At 29.4% G+C, this 18,989-nt stretch overlaps 2 protein-coding genes and 1 long non-coding RNA gene across 3 annotated transcripts; 1 reads left to right on the top strand and 2 right to left on the bottom strand.

Moving 5' to 3' along the window:
- Window positions 1-5,567: 5,567 nt before the first annotated feature.
- On the top strand, window positions 5,568-7,079 carry LOC133320771 (developmentally-regulated GTP-binding protein 1-like). Its single transcript, XM_061529361.1, has 9 exons — window positions 5,568-5,690; window positions 5,728-5,860; window positions 5,989-6,059; window positions 6,095-6,279; window positions 6,331-6,587; window positions 6,649-6,776; window positions 6,808-6,881; window positions 6,914-6,989; window positions 7,023-7,079. Exons 1-9 carry the CDS (start codon window positions 5,568-5,570, stop codon window positions 7,077-7,079), a joined length of 1,104 nt encoding a protein of 367 aa, XP_061385345.1.
- A 7,797-nt stretch (window positions 7,080-14,876) lies between these two features.
- On the bottom strand, window positions 14,877-15,494 carry LOC133320765 (uncharacterized). Its single transcript, XR_009753915.1, has 3 exons — window positions 15,444-15,494; window positions 15,290-15,400; window positions 14,877-15,096 (listed from the first exon to the last, which is right to left on the bottom strand). It is a non-coding gene; the product is annotated as an uncharacterized LOC133320765 (long non-coding RNA).
- Window positions 15,495-15,535: 41 nt separating this feature from the next.
- LOC133320770 (uncharacterized) lies at window positions 15,536-16,024 on the bottom strand. The gene has a single exon (XM_061529360.1). It carries the CDS (start codon window positions 16,022-16,024, stop codon window positions 15,536-15,538), a length of 489 nt encoding a protein of 162 aa, XP_061385344.1.
- Between the last annotated feature and the right edge of the window lie 2,965 nt (window positions 16,025-18,989).

Below are 18,989 nucleotides of genomic sequence, written 5' to 3' on the forward strand. Positions count from 1 at the left end.
ATCGGTTTGAGAACTATTAGAAAATACATTTTGTTGTCTAGAACGTTTTTTGGATTGTTGTGAAATTTTTTGTTTCTCAAAATGAGCGTTTAAGAGCTCTGATGCAGCTTTTTGATTATTGATTTCATTTTGACGAATATATAAAGTGGCATCAGGCGAAAGAAACCATATAAGTAACGCCAACAAAGTACGCCAATCTGGCATTTTAGCTGCTACCAGTTGATCTATACAACCTGCTATAATATGATGAATTCTCAGTATTTGAGAAGGTATTTTTGTGTATAAACCTTGTTTTTGCCATGTGCACAACTGAAAACACAAATATTCATTAGAGAAAGAGGTGTATAAATCAATAAAAATTGAAGCAGAATTAATATTACTTGTCGATAATGAGATTCTCTATTGATAGGAGAAGCATTTGCTGCGGCGCCCAGACTAGCAACGCATAAAGCCAAATGTAAAAAATCTTGATTATTGCTAGAAACAGGAGTCAATAGGCAATTAACTGCTTTTTCCATCTAAAGTTATATATACATATAAGTAAACTGTAATTACATCATTGTGAGTTATGTAATATAACGCTTCATCCACACGTCTAAGGCTTGAGGTATCATTCATATCAGCAAAATCTGACAGTTTTGTATTATTTCGATTGACATGTTTGAGCCATTGACTAAAAAGATGAAGTCTTTGGCGGGATTCCTGGCATAATTCGTCTTCCTCTAAAACGCCTAAAATAATTATATTACAGATTGCAATCTTTTGAAAACTATGTCTGTTATTTTGTAAAAAAATGTATATTTTACAATACCTATTATAGGAGCTAGAGATCCATATAGCAATTTTATTAGTGACCAGGTTTCCAAAGAACTATCATTCTTATTAATGAGGGCTGTTCGGGACAAAATAATTCTAAAAATATATAGTCTGAATATGAAATATACTTGTCTGTTTCTATGACAGTAGTACTGTTGATAGCTATTTTTCGATCTAGGATCTCAAAGATTGATTGCATGAATGAATCTAAAGAGTTTTTCATATATTCGTTAATTGGCTCAATATGAAATAAATTTAAACTCCCGCTGCATTTATCAATAGCGTAATATTTTAAAGTTGGCAATATCTGTAATTTCGGTGGATATTGAAAATCAGGTTTTATCATATCCTTTTTATCTTCTAATTTTGATAAAAGAAATTGGAAATTGTGTTTGTAATAATCTAAAAAAGTTCAGGTCTTGAAAATTATTTACCCTCAAGTGATTTTTCATTTTTAGGTTTTTTGGCTTCTATAATTTTTTTTTTTGAATCAAGTTCAATTTTCTTAGTATTCCCAGCTAAAATATATAATAAGGGCTTATGATTATATTTAATTTAAAAGAGTCTATTTATTTGATAAGTTTTTTTTTTACAAAATTATTAAGAAAAAAAATACCTGTAAAATTAATATCACCACCATCATCATTATCATCTATATCTCCTTCTTGTAAAGCGTATCTGCTAAAATGCTCGACTCGAAATCTGAAACAGAATGATATATAATACTAATAATGCTAACAATAAACATTCTAAGTGTAGATATAAACAAATATGAATATATTATCATTGTTTAAATTATTATTGTTCATATAGTAATTTTTGTAATAAATAGCTTTATAAACTTACTTCCATACACCATCTTGAGATATAGAAATAAACTGAGCACCAAGTTTTTCCGTATACTGACGCATATTACGAACATGGCTTTCGTAAAGAGCTTGTTTTTCTTCTTCAGTAGCATTTTTGGAAAGCTTTTCTGTTTTGGGGCCACAATTGTACAACGTAACAATAGCTGGTTTATTCAATCCAACTCCAACTGGAGGCACATCTTGCCTAGTTTCCTCAAGATATGCTTCTGGATATACTTCAACAGCTCTTTTTTCAATTTTAACAGTCTGATCTATATTGATGCCACGAATGTCCGTTACTCCTATCCACATTATTTCACCATAATTTCCTCGAATTACTGTGAAATCTATTACATTGGCAAGTTGGTCTTCAGTGTAAGTTTCTAATACTTCAAGAGAAGGTCTTAAAGTATAATCGTTTTGAGTCAATATCACATTACGTTTAAAAGCTAGTTTTTCGTAACGGAATTCTTTAAATATGTTTGTTAAAGGAGTTTTACTTAATTTTGGTTCAGATGGTGGGGTTTCAGTTGTTATAAGGGTCTTAGGTTCATTATTGTTAATTGAATCCTGTGCAGGCTTCCATAATATAGACTGACTTAGCCATAATGATGCGTCACTTATACGTGAATCTTCAATAGATTTTCTTATTGATTTGAGCTGATTCGGGTTCGAACCATATATGTATAGGTCGGAGTCTAAATTTTCATGCTTTGCTTTAGCTGAAACAGATGGTGAAAAATTCTTGTTAGATGTACTTTCCTTAAAGTTACCAGACAAATCATCTTCTGTTGTTGGGTCTTTTCTACGAGAGGAATAAATGCCAGCGCCTATAGCACATTCTGGATTCCCACCCGTTTGAGGAAAGGGAGACCAAGTGTCTATGATTTGTTGCTGTGACTCAGATTGTATTTGTGATTTATTAGCTGAACGATTTTTCGTGCTTGGACGGTTCCGTGATATACGTTTAGGTGTAATAGAGGAACTTACTGGTTGTCTGCGATGTTCCGCAGAATATTCTGGTAAAGGTTTCCAGAGTTGAGCGAATGTAGCTGATCGACACGTTCTATAATGGGTAGGTAAAATGACCCCAGTAACTGGAAAATTAAAAGGATTTGCGACGCTATAACCACCTAGACTTGTATTTATATAATTGTTACTATGTTTTTGCAGTCTGGATAAACCGTAAGGATCAATTAGTGATACAGCTGACTGTAATGCCGTACCAGTGTTAGCTGTCGTGTTGGAAACATTTGTATTTGTGTTTGATAAATTATTGAAAGAAAAATTACTAGACGGATTCGTTCCACCTAAAGATGAATTTAAGTTGACATTTCCTCCTGTTAAAGTTCCAGTAGTAGCTGTGTTTCCATATAGAGAAGAGCCTGTATTGAATAAAGAGGGTTGCGTGGTTTGTGTAAGGTTTGGCTGTCCAGTACCAAATAAACTTTGTGTGTTTGCTCCCAATTGAGGAGTAGTAGTGCTATTCAGTAATGACGAGCCAAACATAGAAGGTGCTTTAGGTTGAGTAGTACTACCAAATAAACCACGCATACCAAGTGGTTGTCCAGCTGGCTGTGTATTGAATAAACTAGTATTTGTTGTATTTCCCAGTGACTGAGAGAAAGGAGTGTTCATTACACTACTTCCAGGTTGACTTATAGATGACGTTGTAGGATTATTTGTAGAGAATAAATTTGAGTTAGGTAGAAATGTAGAAGGTTTATCTGTTGTTGATCCAAATAAACCTCCAGAAAATGGCTGAGCTTTGGGTGCCAAAGAATTGGTATCAGTCGAAGAAAATAATCCTCCTGTTGGCTGGGGTAATGCAGGAACAGGGTTCGTTTGTGTATTTCCTCCAAATAAACTGCTTGTAGTGGTTGGGGCCACCGCATTAGTTGATGAAGTCGTTCCAAATAAACCTCCTCCAGGAGTAGGAGCAGTCGCTTTATTTAAACCAAACAAGCTTGAAGTATTTGAAGGTTGTGTTGAACCTAACACATATAAATTTTTGCAATAATCATTTATAATTAAGTTTTCATATTCATAAATTATAAGTATACAAATTGTATAAAATTAATACAACGGCTTACCAAATAGACCTGTACTAGGAGTTGTATTAGTGTTTTGTAATGTTCCAAACGAGTTATTGGTACTTCCAAATAAGCTTGTTGTGGGTGTTGTTGTAGAGTTCATTATATTATTGGTGGCAGCTGGCTTAAACAATGAATTATTATTTACATCCTGTGATCCAAATAAAGAAGTACTCGTATTTGTATTTTGGTTTGCTATTGCTGGAAGATTACCAAACGTATTGGTTGATGACATAAATCCTGTAGTTGGTTGATTTCCAAATACATTTGTAGCAGCTGGTTTATTCATGTCAAAAACGCCACTGCCACTCATAGATCCAAATAAACCTGTAGATGGTTGAGAAGTTGTCGCTGGTTGCGAATTTCCAAATAAAGATGAAGTTGAACCAAATAAATTAGTATTGGCTGGTGTAGTTATTGATGTACCAAAAAGCCCTGATGTAGTTTTAGGTTGAGTTGATGCAAAAGTGGAAGTAGGTTTTTTGGGACATCTTTGTAACTGATAATCTTCCCAGCGAAGTTCTTCTAACGTCTATAATTATTGAATATAGAGGTACATGATTGATAAATTTCAGCTCATGTACTTATTTCGTCATAAATATGGGAAATATGTATATATATAACTAAAATTACTTCACTTTCACTTAATAATTATATAAAACAAAAAACTAAGACTAATAATAAACGCTTTCAGTACTTTTTCACTTATATAAACAAACATAATTATATTGTTTAATATGCATTGTTAGTATAATTATTATATTTACTTTGTTCTGGTTAATATCAGGTAAATTTGTTATGCATTGGATACGCCCAGCTAAATCTTGGCGGTATTCATCGCGCCAAGTGATATTTTTTGTTCCCATAATTTGAAAAGGTAGAAATGTATTATTGACAGGCTTATTGGCATCAAACAAACTTGTCGTAGGCTGCTGGGTTGTGCTTCCAAATAAACTTGTAGTTTGTGGCTGAGCCGTCGAACCGAACATACTCGTGCTTTGAGGTTGAGTTGCATTAAAAAGACTTGAGCCACTTAAGGTATTGTTATTTGTGTCTATACGTAAAGAATATATTCCCAACACGCATAATATAATTTAATAATTTTATTAAGATTATATTAAACTTAATTGCTTACACGAAAAAATATAAATTCTGTACTGAATATATACAAAATTTAGTGTTATCAAATATAATATACAGCACATATACAATTACACAGTTCATTGTAAAAAATGAATTCCAACGTAATCTATCATAAAGTGATTACTTGCACTGCCGAAAGGAGATTGAGTACTTTGAGCTGTATCAAATAAATTAGTTTTGGGTGCATTAAAATTATTAAAAGTGTTATTAGAAGGAGGAAAAGTATTTCCGAATAACGAGTTTTGACTAGTATTTTGATTTGTTGAGCCAAACAAAGAACCTGTTCATATAAGTTGAGTATGTTCGATTAATAAGTTAACATATTAACTTGTAACGAAATGAAACATACCTGTTGTTGAGGGCACACCAAACCCGGTTTTCGCAGCTGATGAATTATCAAAAATACTCCCGCTGGTTATTTGTGCTGGTGTATTCGTTGAAAAAATTGATTGATTGGTAGCAGGTGCTTTTCCAAATATACTGTTATTAAGTGAACTAAACATTTAACAGACTAATTTAAAGCTTGAAGAATTATAGATGCAAAACTAGTTTTTATAAATAAGTCGCATGAGTAAAAATTATAAAAAGATTTTTGTTTCGAAACTTTTCAGAATAATTAACATAAGCAGCATTAATTACCTGGTACACTATTAAAAACGCTAAATAAATGAGTGTTTTACAGAAGATAGCTGAAATTGAAAATGAAATGGCCAAAACCCAAAAAAATAAAGCTACAAATTATCATCTTGGCCTTTTAAAAGCTAAATTAGCGCGTTTAAAAGCACAGCTTGTATGTTAATGAACTTCTTTATATTTAGACTATTTAGATTGAGGGTGGCGCTAAAAGTGGTGGCAAAGGAGAATCCGATGGTTTTGACGTATCCAAAACCGGTGATGCAAGAATTGGATTAATAGGATTTCCTTCTGTAGGGAAATCGACATTTTTAAATAAAATAACAGGTATCGTATATGTTACACTTAATTTACATGAGAATATTTAGTTATAATTAAACGTAATACACAGTAATAGTTTTAGATTTTGACGCAAAAAATTGTATTATTGATCATTTATTTGAGATTTTTTATAGGAACTTTTTCCGAGGTCGCAGATTACGAATTTACAACTCTAACATGTGTTCCCGGAGTTTTTCAATATAAGGTATATATTAATAATAAAAACTTATTCAATTATAGGGAGCTAAATTACAGTTATTAGATCTACCAGGAATTATTGAAGGTGCAAAAGATGGAAAAGGACGAGGAAAGCAAGTTATTGCAGTTGCAAGAACTTGTGGTCTGATTTTAGTTATCCTAGATTGTATGAAATCATTGGTTCATAAACAAATTGTAGAGAGGGAATTAGAAGGATTTGGAATAAGGTATGTATTTTAATTATTATTGTTTACTTTTTATCTAAATTACAAATTTAGGTTAAATAAAAAACCTCCTAATATTACATTCACAAAAAGAGATAAAGGCGGTATTGTTATATCTAATTCTGTTCCTTTAACAAATATTGATGATCAAATCATAAAATCTATATGTCATGAATATCGTATACATAATGCAACATTTGGAATTTGGTGTGATGCAACAGTTGATGATATAATTGATGTCATTGAAGGCAATAGAGTATATATTCCGTGCATATACGTTCTTAATAAAATAGATCAAATAACAATTGAAGGTAAAATATTTGGCAGTACAACATGTGCAATGCTCATGTTTGTACATAAACTGTGCTTTAGAATTAGATATACTCGCGAGAATACCTCATCATGTACCTATATCAGCTCATCATGAGTGGAACTTTGATGAGCTTATTGAAAAAATTTGGCAGTATCTGGACCTTATACGAGTATACACTAAACCAAAAGTAGAAAAATATATAATAAGATAGATATTAGGGACAAATTCCAGATTACAGCGCTCCTGTAATATTACCCAATGCACATAGGCGTGTTGAAGATTTTTGTAGAAGGTAATTTAATTTTTATTTTAAATTTTTAATAGAATTCATAAACAATTATTAGTTGATTTTAAATATGCAATGGTGTGGGGAAAATCTGTGAAACACAACCCGCAAAAAGTAATTTAAAAGAATTATTTAATAGCTTGATAGGTTGGAAAAGATCATGTTTTATACGATGAAGATGTTGTACAAGTTGTGAAAAAATAACAAGCAAAGAATATTTTTTTTAAATTTTGTATGTCAAGCAAAGTACGAGACAAACAGAAAATTTGAAAAAGTATAGATTACAAGATTGTAATTATAGGATCAATATAATCTTAAGCAATCAAACCTATAAGTATATCAGTTAAATTTTTCTATTGTTGCTTTTCATATTTTCTAATTTTGAATAAATATATTATTCAATTTTGGTTTTTTATTTCCATATAATTTTTTTATTCTATTATAAAGAAATGTTTGTTCGATTATAAGATATAATTTATACCAAAAATTTTTTGACCATCATTCCTGTGAGATATTTAGTCTTAAAGAATTGGAGTGAAGAAAAACTCTTAAGCTTAAGCTTGTAATGAAACTAAATTAAATAACCAAAAATTATGCTTCCTTCTAATGCATTCTTACCGATTGTACGTAAAATACAATGTCCAAGCACAGCTCCTGGAACCCCCTCCCATCAAGCCAGATTATCAATCGATGTACAGAGTGGGTTTTTTACCACAACGTTGACTAAAAACAGAACTATATTAACCAATGATCAATCAGTAGAATTAAGGAACATTAACAACTTAAACGAAAGTTTGAAAAAAACTCCTGCAACAAGACAAGCAAAATATAAGGATTTTCTTTATTTGAAATTAAAGCAAAAAACGTTACGTTGCTTGAATTATTTGAGTAAATCAACCAGCAAACGTGAAGATGGACTTTACTTTGTAAAGTGTTTAAATCAAATACAGTTATTTTGTGAAATCTTGGATTTGAATACTGTTAAAGTACTAAATTTTTTAGTTTTAGGCGACTCAGCTTCTATATTTTATTTTAATTTGTGGGATTTACTACACGAAAATTTCAATAATTACCTCACACCCAAACAAATACACGATAATGTCAAATCATTCAAAATGACGAGCAAATATATAAGTACAGAAATATATAATATATTAATCAATACACTAAATGGGTCAGTTCAAAATATAACAAGATTGCAACAACTTATCGCTATAAAAAGTAATATTCCATTATCATATATAAGTAAAACTACCAAATTTAATAATATAAAGTCTCCTATATATTTACTAGGAAAAAATGTTAATAATTTATCATATACAGCCGACCCCCAAGAATATATTCTTAGTCAATTTTACCGATCGATTACCCAGAATACGAGTATTATGCAAAACATATTCTCATTTATGGATGCTCGAGAAATTATACGTATAAATTTTGCTCTCAATTTAAAGCCTTTTATTCAAGTTAACAGTTCCGATACCTATAATTTATGGAAGTCTAAAAAAGAAAGCGTTCGCTATATGTGTCCTTCAATGTTTTTAAATCGTAAAAAATCATTTTTTGATCCAGTAATCCCCCCAACTGACAACAATGATCTTGTAATTGAACATGTTGTTCTAGATAGTTGGTGGAACAAACTGAGGGGGAAAGATGATAATTATTTCTTTAGCATTTTAGCTCAGTCTCCGCTCAAAACTATACGAGTGGAGCCTGGTTTCTACAAGTGCTTATGTCACTCTTGTATTAATTCTGTTTCTGTTCAATCATGCATCAATTCTAATCAATCAAACTTATCTAGTTACTCGGCTCAAGAACCTAACGCTTATTCTAATATAGATGAGTCTGATTCTAATCATGACCTAAGCTCATCAAACAATTCTTGTCCTTGTGCTCACTCTGAGCAAGACAACAGTTTAGAAGAAACTTTAATTGAATTTAATTTGCCCTTATCAGAATCCAGCGAAGCTTCTCAAGATACAGGCAAGTGTTTATGAATATATTATATAAATTACTGATAAGTATAATTCCAAGATTTTTGAATTCAAGTTATACTTTAAGTACTTTGAAAATGATATATAGTATAATATATGTATAAATAATTAATTTATATATATATATATATATATTATATATATATATAATATATATATATATTATATATATAATATATATATATATATATATATATATATATATATATATAATATATATATAAATAAATTAATTTTTGATTAAATGTGTTTGTGCCAAGTCAACTATATGTGTTACGCATATATATTTTAGATAATCCTATGGCTTCAAATGTACTTCCAAACAGTCCGACAAACGAAAGACGACCTACACACCAATTAGCTGAAATGCGTGTTGATAATATTGATAGACAATACATGGAAACTGATTTATCAACTTTAATGGCAACATACGATGTTTCAAATGAATCTAGCTATAGCACGTCAGAAAGGTATACGGAGTATATTCCTTGTCCAACCGATATAACGTCTGACAATTTATCCTTGATCGTTGCGAAAAGACATGCTGTAGCTCGATTTTTTTGGCTTTTAAGATTATTGCTGGTCTCTCGTAATACAATCGAGTATATCGATTTTAATGGCCCTCCAGAAATTTTACAAAGCATGTGTGATCAAATCTCATCGATTCCAGAATTACCAATCAATTTTAAAAATATCACAGAACCCTATGAATTTAAAAAGTTGCGTTATATGAGTTTTGGCTTAGCAACTGACTGCCGATATGTTGTACCTTTATTAGACTTTTGCAAGTATAATGAATTACGTACTGTTCACGTCATTGGACTGACTGCGAATTATGAAACACTTAAACCTCAGTTTGGAGTACAACCCACTGTGATGTTTTCACCAAATCAAGTATTTTCACCATCAAGTAATTACCTTGCATCAATTTGGTTACCTGCTGTATATAATGGTCCAATAGATGAAAATTTTCAATTACAAGGGCAAGGGATATATGTAAGCCGTGAATACCACTATGAAGGCTCATTTAAAAATGGTAGAAACCATGGATGGGGAAAAATGATATCCAAATGTGGTGAAATTTATGAAGGATATTGGAATAAGGGACGCCGTTGTGGACCGGGTGTAGTGACACAGTTATACGGTAAAAGATTAGAGGGTAATTGGTTATGTGATTGTATGCACGGGAGGGGTACCATGATAACAAGAAGAGGTCGAAAGTATGAAGGGGATTGGAACAATGGCTCTTTAAATGGATGGGCTGTAATATCTGAAAATGGGATATTACAGGCTGTTTGTCAATTTCATGATGGCATCCCCTGCGGTTGGATGCGCTGTAGAAATGTTTATTTCCATTCTACACATCTTAAATCATTAAAAAATCCTATAATTACACCTGTTCCTAAAAACTTTCAAAATGAACATTCATCAATTAAACCCCTTAAAACAAGAATAGTTATTGGATCTGCAGCTATTAAGTTTACTGATGACAAATTCAGTGATCCTTCACAATCCAAGATTCAAGATGATTTAAAAACTTATATGATAGGAAATAGCAATGAAGTTATATCGGAGGACACATTTTTGGAAATGAATAACTATCATATAAAATCAGGCATCTGTTTTGAAAACTCTAAAATTGGATCAAATCAATCAAAATTATCTATTGAACAAGAAACTATAGCTGACAAATTTCCCAAATTTAAAACGTCTATTTTAGAGCAGCTGAATTCTTCTGAATGGATGGATATATGGACATTCACATATAAATCTACAGATATGCAGTATAAAGCTCTCAATTTGCTAAATCCTCCACAATCACTTAATGATTTGTTTGTTTTAAATTCTAATAGATTAATACAACATCCAGGGTTGAAATCAAATTATGAGAGAACTCATCAACTTATTATACCATCAATTCCTTCATGGGTGGAATCCTTACTTAGTGAGTTAAATATATAAACAATAATCAAGCAAGGCAGAGTGTTTGTATGTATTTTTTGCATTTTTTTTTACGCACGGTGTATGATATCTTTGCGTTTGTACATAATATACAAGTATATATTCTATTTACAGTGTGTATGAATTTAAGAAATAATTACTAAAAAAATTTTTATATATAAACACTATTTTTGACAAATTTTTTTTATTCTGTTATTAAATTCAGCTGTTTTTTTAAACAAATATTTTGTTAAACTTTTTATAAAAATTTCCAGCAGCTGCACGTAAACTATTTAAAAAAATGGATTCCGTTTTATCAGTAAGTAATAATGAAGAAAAACAAGCTTCAAGTCAACAATCAAATTATATAGAAAATTTATCTCAAAAGGGCTCAAAAAATGTATCAATCTCTGAAAAATTGAAGCATTCGAAAAATATTTCTCAACATGATGTAAAAAACTTTTCAAATATTGCATTTTCGGATGCTACACAACAGAAAGGTGCTCAAAAAACAGTTATAGATTCAAAAAAAAGCCGAGTAGTTATAACTGAAAATAAGCAGTATTATGAAGACAACACCCGAATAGATTCTAGTGTCAGTATATTGAACAAATTATCTGAAAAAATTCCTATTCCTTTATTTATGGGTAAAGTTTTTGTTACAGATCCTGGTTACAATATATGGAGTTATCATTCAAATTGCAATACAATAATGTACAAACTCCCAACACGCAAAGTACGATTGAATTGGTTAGTGAAAAAAAACCGTGGTTTTTGTTGCTAATCGACGTATAATATTTCTTGAATTATTTCAGTGTCCAATGTATTATAAAAACAAATGACGCATGTATGGATTATAGATAGAGTCAAAGAGAATCCAACAAATGTAGAAGCAGTATTTAACAGGATTATTATTTTTAATAGCATCAATATAACTTCAGCAACAAAACAACGCCTAATTATTTTATATAATGTACAAACAAATGATTAGATTTTTCTAACTGCGAAATCTAAAATTATGTTATTTTTACACATATCTCAAAAACCAAAAGTCTTTAATATATATATAGGAAGAATAATTACTTGAAAAATAGATACTATCCATGCAAAATTTAGTTAGTTACTTCAATTATATATATGTATATATAGGTCAATATATAACCTCATTTGAAAACTGCTGATTTTTTATTTATACTGCTATATTGAACTAAAATCAAGACATTTTTAAACATATATATATATATATATATATATGTATATATATATAATATTTATAATTTCATTTATACATATCATTCATTTTTTTTTATATAATTTTTTCGAGACGAATTTAATATGAAGTATACGATCTATTATATATAGGAACTTTATACATAAAATACTTACCCTAAAGAAACAATAGCTACAGAAAATTCATGGGGTTCTTTAGATTCAGGATGTAAAACATTCTAATTATGCAAGATAACAAAATAAATCAAATCTACTTGATTAAGAGAATTTTGTAGTTGAAATAAATGTGTGATATGGGCAGCATTACAGAGTTGCATAACTTTGGTTTTAGGTACCAGTGATTTTAATTGTTGTTCATAATTATTTAGCCACTGATTTATGACGTTCAATACTGTAGAATTATCTGATAAACTTGAAAGTTCAGGTGACCACGATCTATATAAATGAATTTTGAGTTTATTATATACGTAGTTTAAATGCTGTATGACAGTAAATATTATCATCGTCATTTGAAAGCCTAAAGAATATATAATGGGATCATTTAACAAAGTTTGATTCACTGAACTCTGTACTGAAGTAGTTACGACGGAAGCGTAATCTGTTGTGTATAAACTCTCTACATCATGTTCAAGAAAACCAGTCTCCACACAGCTTTTTGGTGTATTTCCTCTTGATGTATTCAAAACAATATTTTCATTAATATAATTGGATCCCGTGGACTCTAAATTGGATACATCTCTAGTGGAAACAATATCCTTATAGTCCTCTAGTAAAAAATTTTTATTAGTCGCATCAGTTGTTGCAGTATTTTCTGCTTTTTTTTTAGATAAATTCTCTATTATATTTGATACATAATTCTTCACTGCTGCTGTTACAGAAGAAAACCCAAGAACAAAGATTTGCCACAACATTTTAAGGGGAAGACAAATATGGTGCTTGTCAAATTTTAAGGATTTAAAAAATTTTTGAATGTTATGGGTAGCATAATCATCTTTTTCATTAAATAGAGACAATATGATACGAATTTGCTGTAATCCTAACAGGCATATATATGCTATGAAACAAGTAGTTCCTGCTAACATCGCTATATTATAGAACCCAAAGGATATAGCAATAACTGGCAAAGCCATATCGCATAACAATACCAATTTATCACTGAAGCTAAGTGAAAGCCTGAGATAATCCCAGTATGAAAAAGGTAATTTCAAGCTGTGAACTAAGCATGCTTCCAACATAGACAGTTTGATCACAAGACCAACAAAAAAAATTAATAACTTTTTTGTATCTATCCACGTTGAAGATAAAAGCCTGTCAAATTACAATGTTAGTATGCTGTTATTAGGCTGTTTAAATGCAGCATAATTGAGATTAATTATATCAGCATTTGATTTATGTAAATTATTATCTATCCATCCATTCAAAAAGATATAAATATTTATAATTATAAACTTACATGTATACGATTTATATCAAATTATTTAATTACAATTTATTAAAAATATAAATTGACCTTTTTTATGAGAATCAAAGTATATCTATGTATATTTATATATTTTTAATTTGTCCATAAATATATATATATATATATATATTGAATGATTAGAAGGTATATAATTATTTGATATATTTGTTCTGGATCAAGTACTATTATTGATAATGTATTCTTGCTTACAGTATATTAAATGAAATAATGGCTGCCCAGGTACAAATAAACGAAATACATATTAAAGATCGACAATGTATGTACTGCTTCAATGTCAAATAATAGTCTGGTTGAGGTAAAGTATCACTGAAACATGACCGAATTTAATTAACTATTATTCTTACGCAGCCACATCTAGTCCAAGATATGTTATTTCAGCTGACGTTAACACTTGACGTAGCATATTCAATATTGCTAATAATAATAATACATATGAATTATTAGAAAAAAACTTTTATGAGAATTCAGTCTGTCTTATTACTATTTATTAGTTGTATCACCAATCTTAAGCTTATCTATAATCCAAATGTATTTTATTTATGAAATAGGCATTGCTGCCCAAAATTTTTCAACTTTTTTTTAATTTTCTTTATGACATATAAAAAGAACATACTTTTATTGACTTTGATTAAAATATATTTTTTTAATTTATATAAAATAAGCTAAATAAAAATATAAAGTATAACTAAGAGTGTTTTTTGTTGCGATGATGTTGACGATTTTCTACAATTAAATTGATGGATTTTAATATATTTTTTTCTTCTACTTTGTCCATGTAACAACGACCAGCGTAGGGGTCTTTAATTTCTGAGAGAAAAAAAAAATACATGAAATTTAATAATTTCTTATAATAAATATACATTTATTTATTATTTATTTAAAAAAAATTGATAGATGATAAGATTTAGTATTTATTTAGTGAATTAGACACAATTTTGTATCCATAATATTTGTGAATATAACAGTGTTTATTATACATTTCAGCGTATGATAGTTTCATAATATAAAAAAATTGTTAATTTTCCAATTATTTATTATCTATTATACATAGATAATGTTTCAGTGCTGAAACATATTTAAATTAGAAGAGTTACTAAATGATAACTATACCTGTTGTAGATTCAGGTTCTGTTTCATTCTTAGGTTGTGTTGGTTTAGGCTGGCAACGAAATAAAAAAAATATTATAAAATTACTTTATTTGGAGATTTAACAGGATTTTCTTTGAAATCGTTTGGTTTGGTTTCAATTTTATTTGGAATATCTTTTAATTTATCTTTACTGAACGCATTTCTATTTAAAGATTCACAGATTGATCTTTTTTTAGAGTTTTTGACGTTAAACTCACTCGGTCGATTAATTTGCTCCTTTGGAGCAATTTTTGAATTTTCGATTGGTGAAACACGACGCTTTTTGGAAATGCTCCTGCTTTTCCGTTGAACCGATGTTTGTGACATACTGGGCTTAAATCTAGGTTCATCTCGTGAATTAACGCGTGATGGATGACTTCTAATATTGGCATATCTGGACTTCGCTAATCTATCGTTATTATATCCACGAATGTGTCGTCGATCACTGTTAATAAATAATAAATATAATTATACACATATTTTTGAATATCTAAAATTAGTTTAACGAAATATTGAAATATATTTTGACATTTGATCACCTGAAAATATATTTATTCGGTGTCAAAATAATAAAAATTTAATAGTATACTTAATACTCGTATTATTTTACATTTTTTTTTTTTTTTTTTTTTAATTACTTTAATTCTCGGTAGGATTTAAAATTTGGGTTGCGTCTATGAGTTCTTCTATCATTCCTTTGAGGCGAATAAGAGGGTGAAGAACTTCTTTTTAGGTCTTTTCTTCTTTGCCTAAAGTTGGTATCTGCAAAGTTTATTTTGTTGAGTTATTTACCTTGAGTTTTTACGCGAACTACTGGATGACTTTTTTACTACACATTTATTTGATAAAGATCTATAATTGGAAACTAATTTGAAGCAATAAAACTACTTTGAAGAATGAGACCTGCTTCTGTCACTAAAAGAGCCAGATCTTTCAAGGGAAGAAGCTCTTATGTTTTCAGGTATAGCAGCTTTAGCTGTGGCAGAGATTTCTAAACTGGTAGCAAGAACTTCATTAATTTGTTTAGCGTGTTCTTGTCTAGCTTCCATTTCAACTTTTTTTTGTTCTAATAATCTTGGAGGGATGCCATTTGCGCTGGACTGCGCACTTATCAACAGTGACCAAAGTTCTCGTACAAATCGTGAAGCGTTTTTAGACAAAAACCCTGTCAAATTAATTTGAAGTTTTTTAGGGCAAACATTGTCAGTTTCCTGGAACAACTGCTCTTTACAATAATCAATGATAATATCATCTTCAAAACCAAGAAGTTCTGTAATTCTTTGACTTATCCATTTAGATAAAACCTTGGCATCTACTTTAGACATATTAACGGTAGTTTCAAATTCGGAAGGCCATCTTAAACCTTCAATCATTTTTTGTTCTTTATTTACAAAAAATGGAACCTGATCATGTGAAGTTCCTCTGTAAAACCCTTGAGTACCCATTAATATACACTTGACTAGACGAACAGTTTTAATTTATTTTTTTTAATTATAAAACTAAATGTATAAATTTATACATTTATGTAATTATAATAAATAAAAAAAAAAATCATAGTGAGTGAGCGAAATTAAATTAAGGCAATAAAACAACTGTTTAAATATATATTATACTAATTAATTTTTATTATGAAAGGGATACACAACACTAATTTAACTTTAACTTTTGAAAATAATTTTACTCACATTGAAGAAACTAGTTACATTAGTTTACCAAAATCTGGTAGTACAGAGAAATCCCCTGTTTTTCCAAAAATCCAGCGTCGTTTATGGATGTTCAGTAAATATGATGAAGGGATTCGTATGGATGTAGAAGGGTTTCGTGTAGTTACACCAGAAAAAGTTGCAAAACATATATCTATTTGTTTGAAAAACATAGGAGAACCTTTGTGCATATTAGAGCCATTTTGTGGCTATGGTGGTCAAACCATACAATTAGCTAAAGTATGTAATTATGTAACGGGATATGATATCTCCTTAAAAAATCTTGAATTCGCTAAAAATAATTTAAAAATATACAATATTCATAATGCTGATCTATATTATGGAGATGTATTCAATGAACCAGTTAAAGTACAGAAATATGACTGGGTTTTGTTATCGCCTCCTTGGGGACCCAATTATAAATCTCCAAATTACAATATATTTGACGAGTTCCCCATAAAAGAAGTTCTTAAAAATTATCTCAAGTAAGACTAATAATACACATTTTGTTGGTTACTTAATCATAGAAAAATTTTTTTTATAATTTTCTATTGGGAAAAATATGAGTATCAATATATATATATATATATATATATATATATATATATATATATATATTTAGTATAATATAATATGATGCAATTTAACGATAATTACATTAGATGCAATTTGAGAATATGCTTGTATTTACCTTCTACACAATTAAAACAAAAGGTTATAGACTTTGTATTAGAACTTGTTAAAGCACCTATAATATATTCAAATATTTTATATTTTTTTTCGAGCCCAAAAGTAAGTTGAATATTTTTATATATAATTTTGAGGCTTTGGTAATGTATATTTTGCCTTCCCATGAATATGTACCAACTTCGCTGTTTCTTGTTCAACGCATTTCAACTTGTGTATCAAAAAACCTAGAAGAAAAAACTTCGAGACACATTTTAATAATAGCTTATTTGTTAAAAACGTATGGATTACAATTTATAATTGATAATTACAATGAAGCTTTTAGACGAAACAATGACTTCAAAAATAACCCAGGTGCTTATTACAATAAACTTTATATCAAATGTTTAGATACTAAAGAAATTTTACGTTCTCTTGGAGGATATTTTTATAATTCCATAAAATTATTAAAACCGCAAGTTATTAGAGACTTGGATAAATTAAAAAAAAAATTGTAAATTTAATCTAATTAAATTTAATAATAAGTGAATTCTTTAATTTTGGAATACCATATAACAGGTTTGTCAGTTTTTACGGTTATAATTTTATCAACAAGCTAATAAGATGATTTTCTTCAAGTAAAATGGTTACCTGATTAGAACTACTGCATAAGCCACCTATGTACATTTGGCTATTTTGAAGATTCCATTTTAAACCTTTTGTTGATAAAGATCCAACGGGAACTAAATTAAATAACATTTAAATGTGTTACCAAAGGGCAATAATCCGCATATATTGTGTATATCCGGAGAGCTAAGATCTATAACATTTTCTCCAGGTGGTAATAGAAAACATAAAGATTCATCGCTTAACAAAAAAATCTATATAATATATAGTAAAAATAAAAAATAGTACTTCAATGTTTTTATATAGTGAATCTTGTTTTATCATATAAACTGCATTTACGGTTGATATTGTTTGATCAAAACGTTTGTTAAAACATCCTAAAACAACAACCTAACAATATTTTTTTTATATTCTAACTTTAGTTTTATGATTTTTCACAATATTTGCGATATGAATTAATGATTTTTGGAAGTCAGTGGTATTTTGGTCTTCAATTTCAATAATAGGTATTTTTAACGAACTCAAAAAATGTTTATTCTTAGAAGGTATTTTACGTAGCAATTTACTTTTTCGCTTAGAGAGTCCAAGTCACCAACAGCAAATATTTTATTAAATTTATAGGAATTTAAATTGGTAATATACTTCTCAACATTTACTTCAAGTTTTTCTATGAGGTTAATGAATCTGTCAGCGCCTGCATCAGCTAGTACAATATAATCTGCAGTAGTTATAAACTTGAAAGCTTCAATAGGGATAGGCTGATTTAATAATAAAGCAACATATGTTGAATCTATGTAAAATATGATCGAATCAACATAAAAATACTATTATCAACTCCTTCAATTATATGAGGTATTGTAATGTTCAAAGTCATGCAAAAATCTATGAAGTGTTTGAATTAAAATTTTTTTTTATAATTCTAATACTACTCATACATTTACGCTAAAGTTAATATATCTCATAGCGTGCGAATTTTCTCTTTAGAAAAAAAAGTCAATTTAGTTATGCAAAATTTATACATCTGATGTTTTCCGAGAAAGATTAATGAACTCACGAGTATCGATATGATTTTTTTCCTCTAAAATTCGAATTCTTTCTCCAAGAACAGAGAGTCTTCTTTCAATCTGCTGTAAGCAAATATCAATGCGAACTATGGAAGGTGAAACTTCTTCTTCAATCAATTGACGACATATTGTTTCTATTTCAATTCTTGATTTTGACTTTTCTGAGTCTTCCGAATACATGAAAAAATATTACACTCTGAACCTGAAAACGCATGATCCCAAAAGTAGTGGCACAGACGTATAACCTTAATTTGTTCAGTATTCACATTTCAATTGTT

This window comes from Danaus plexippus, unplaced genomic scaffold (assembly GCF_018135715.1).
Source record: "Danaus plexippus unplaced genomic scaffold, MEX_DaPlex mxdp_57, whole genome shotgun sequence".
NCBI lineage: Eukaryota > Metazoa > Arthropoda > Insecta > Lepidoptera > Nymphalidae > Danaus > Danaus plexippus.

Bases quoted from the DNA above. Each gene is read 5' to 3' on its own strand.
- LOC133320771 (XM_061529361.1), top strand. From the start codon at position 5,568: ATGAGTGTTTTACAGAAGATAGCTGAAATTGAAAATGAAATGGCCAAA. The intron at 5,861-5,988 runs GTATCGTATATG...GATTTTTTATAG, and splicing joins ATTTTTAAATAAAATAACAG to GAACTTTTTCCGAGGTCGCA. The intron at 6,280-6,330 runs GTATGTATTTTA...TTACAAATTTAG, and splicing joins TTAGAAGGATTTGGAATAAG to GTTAAATAAAAAACCTCCTA.
- LOC133320770 (XM_061529360.1), bottom strand. From the start codon at position 16,024: ATGATTGAAGGTTTAAGATGGCCTTCCGAATTTGAAACTACCGTTAAT.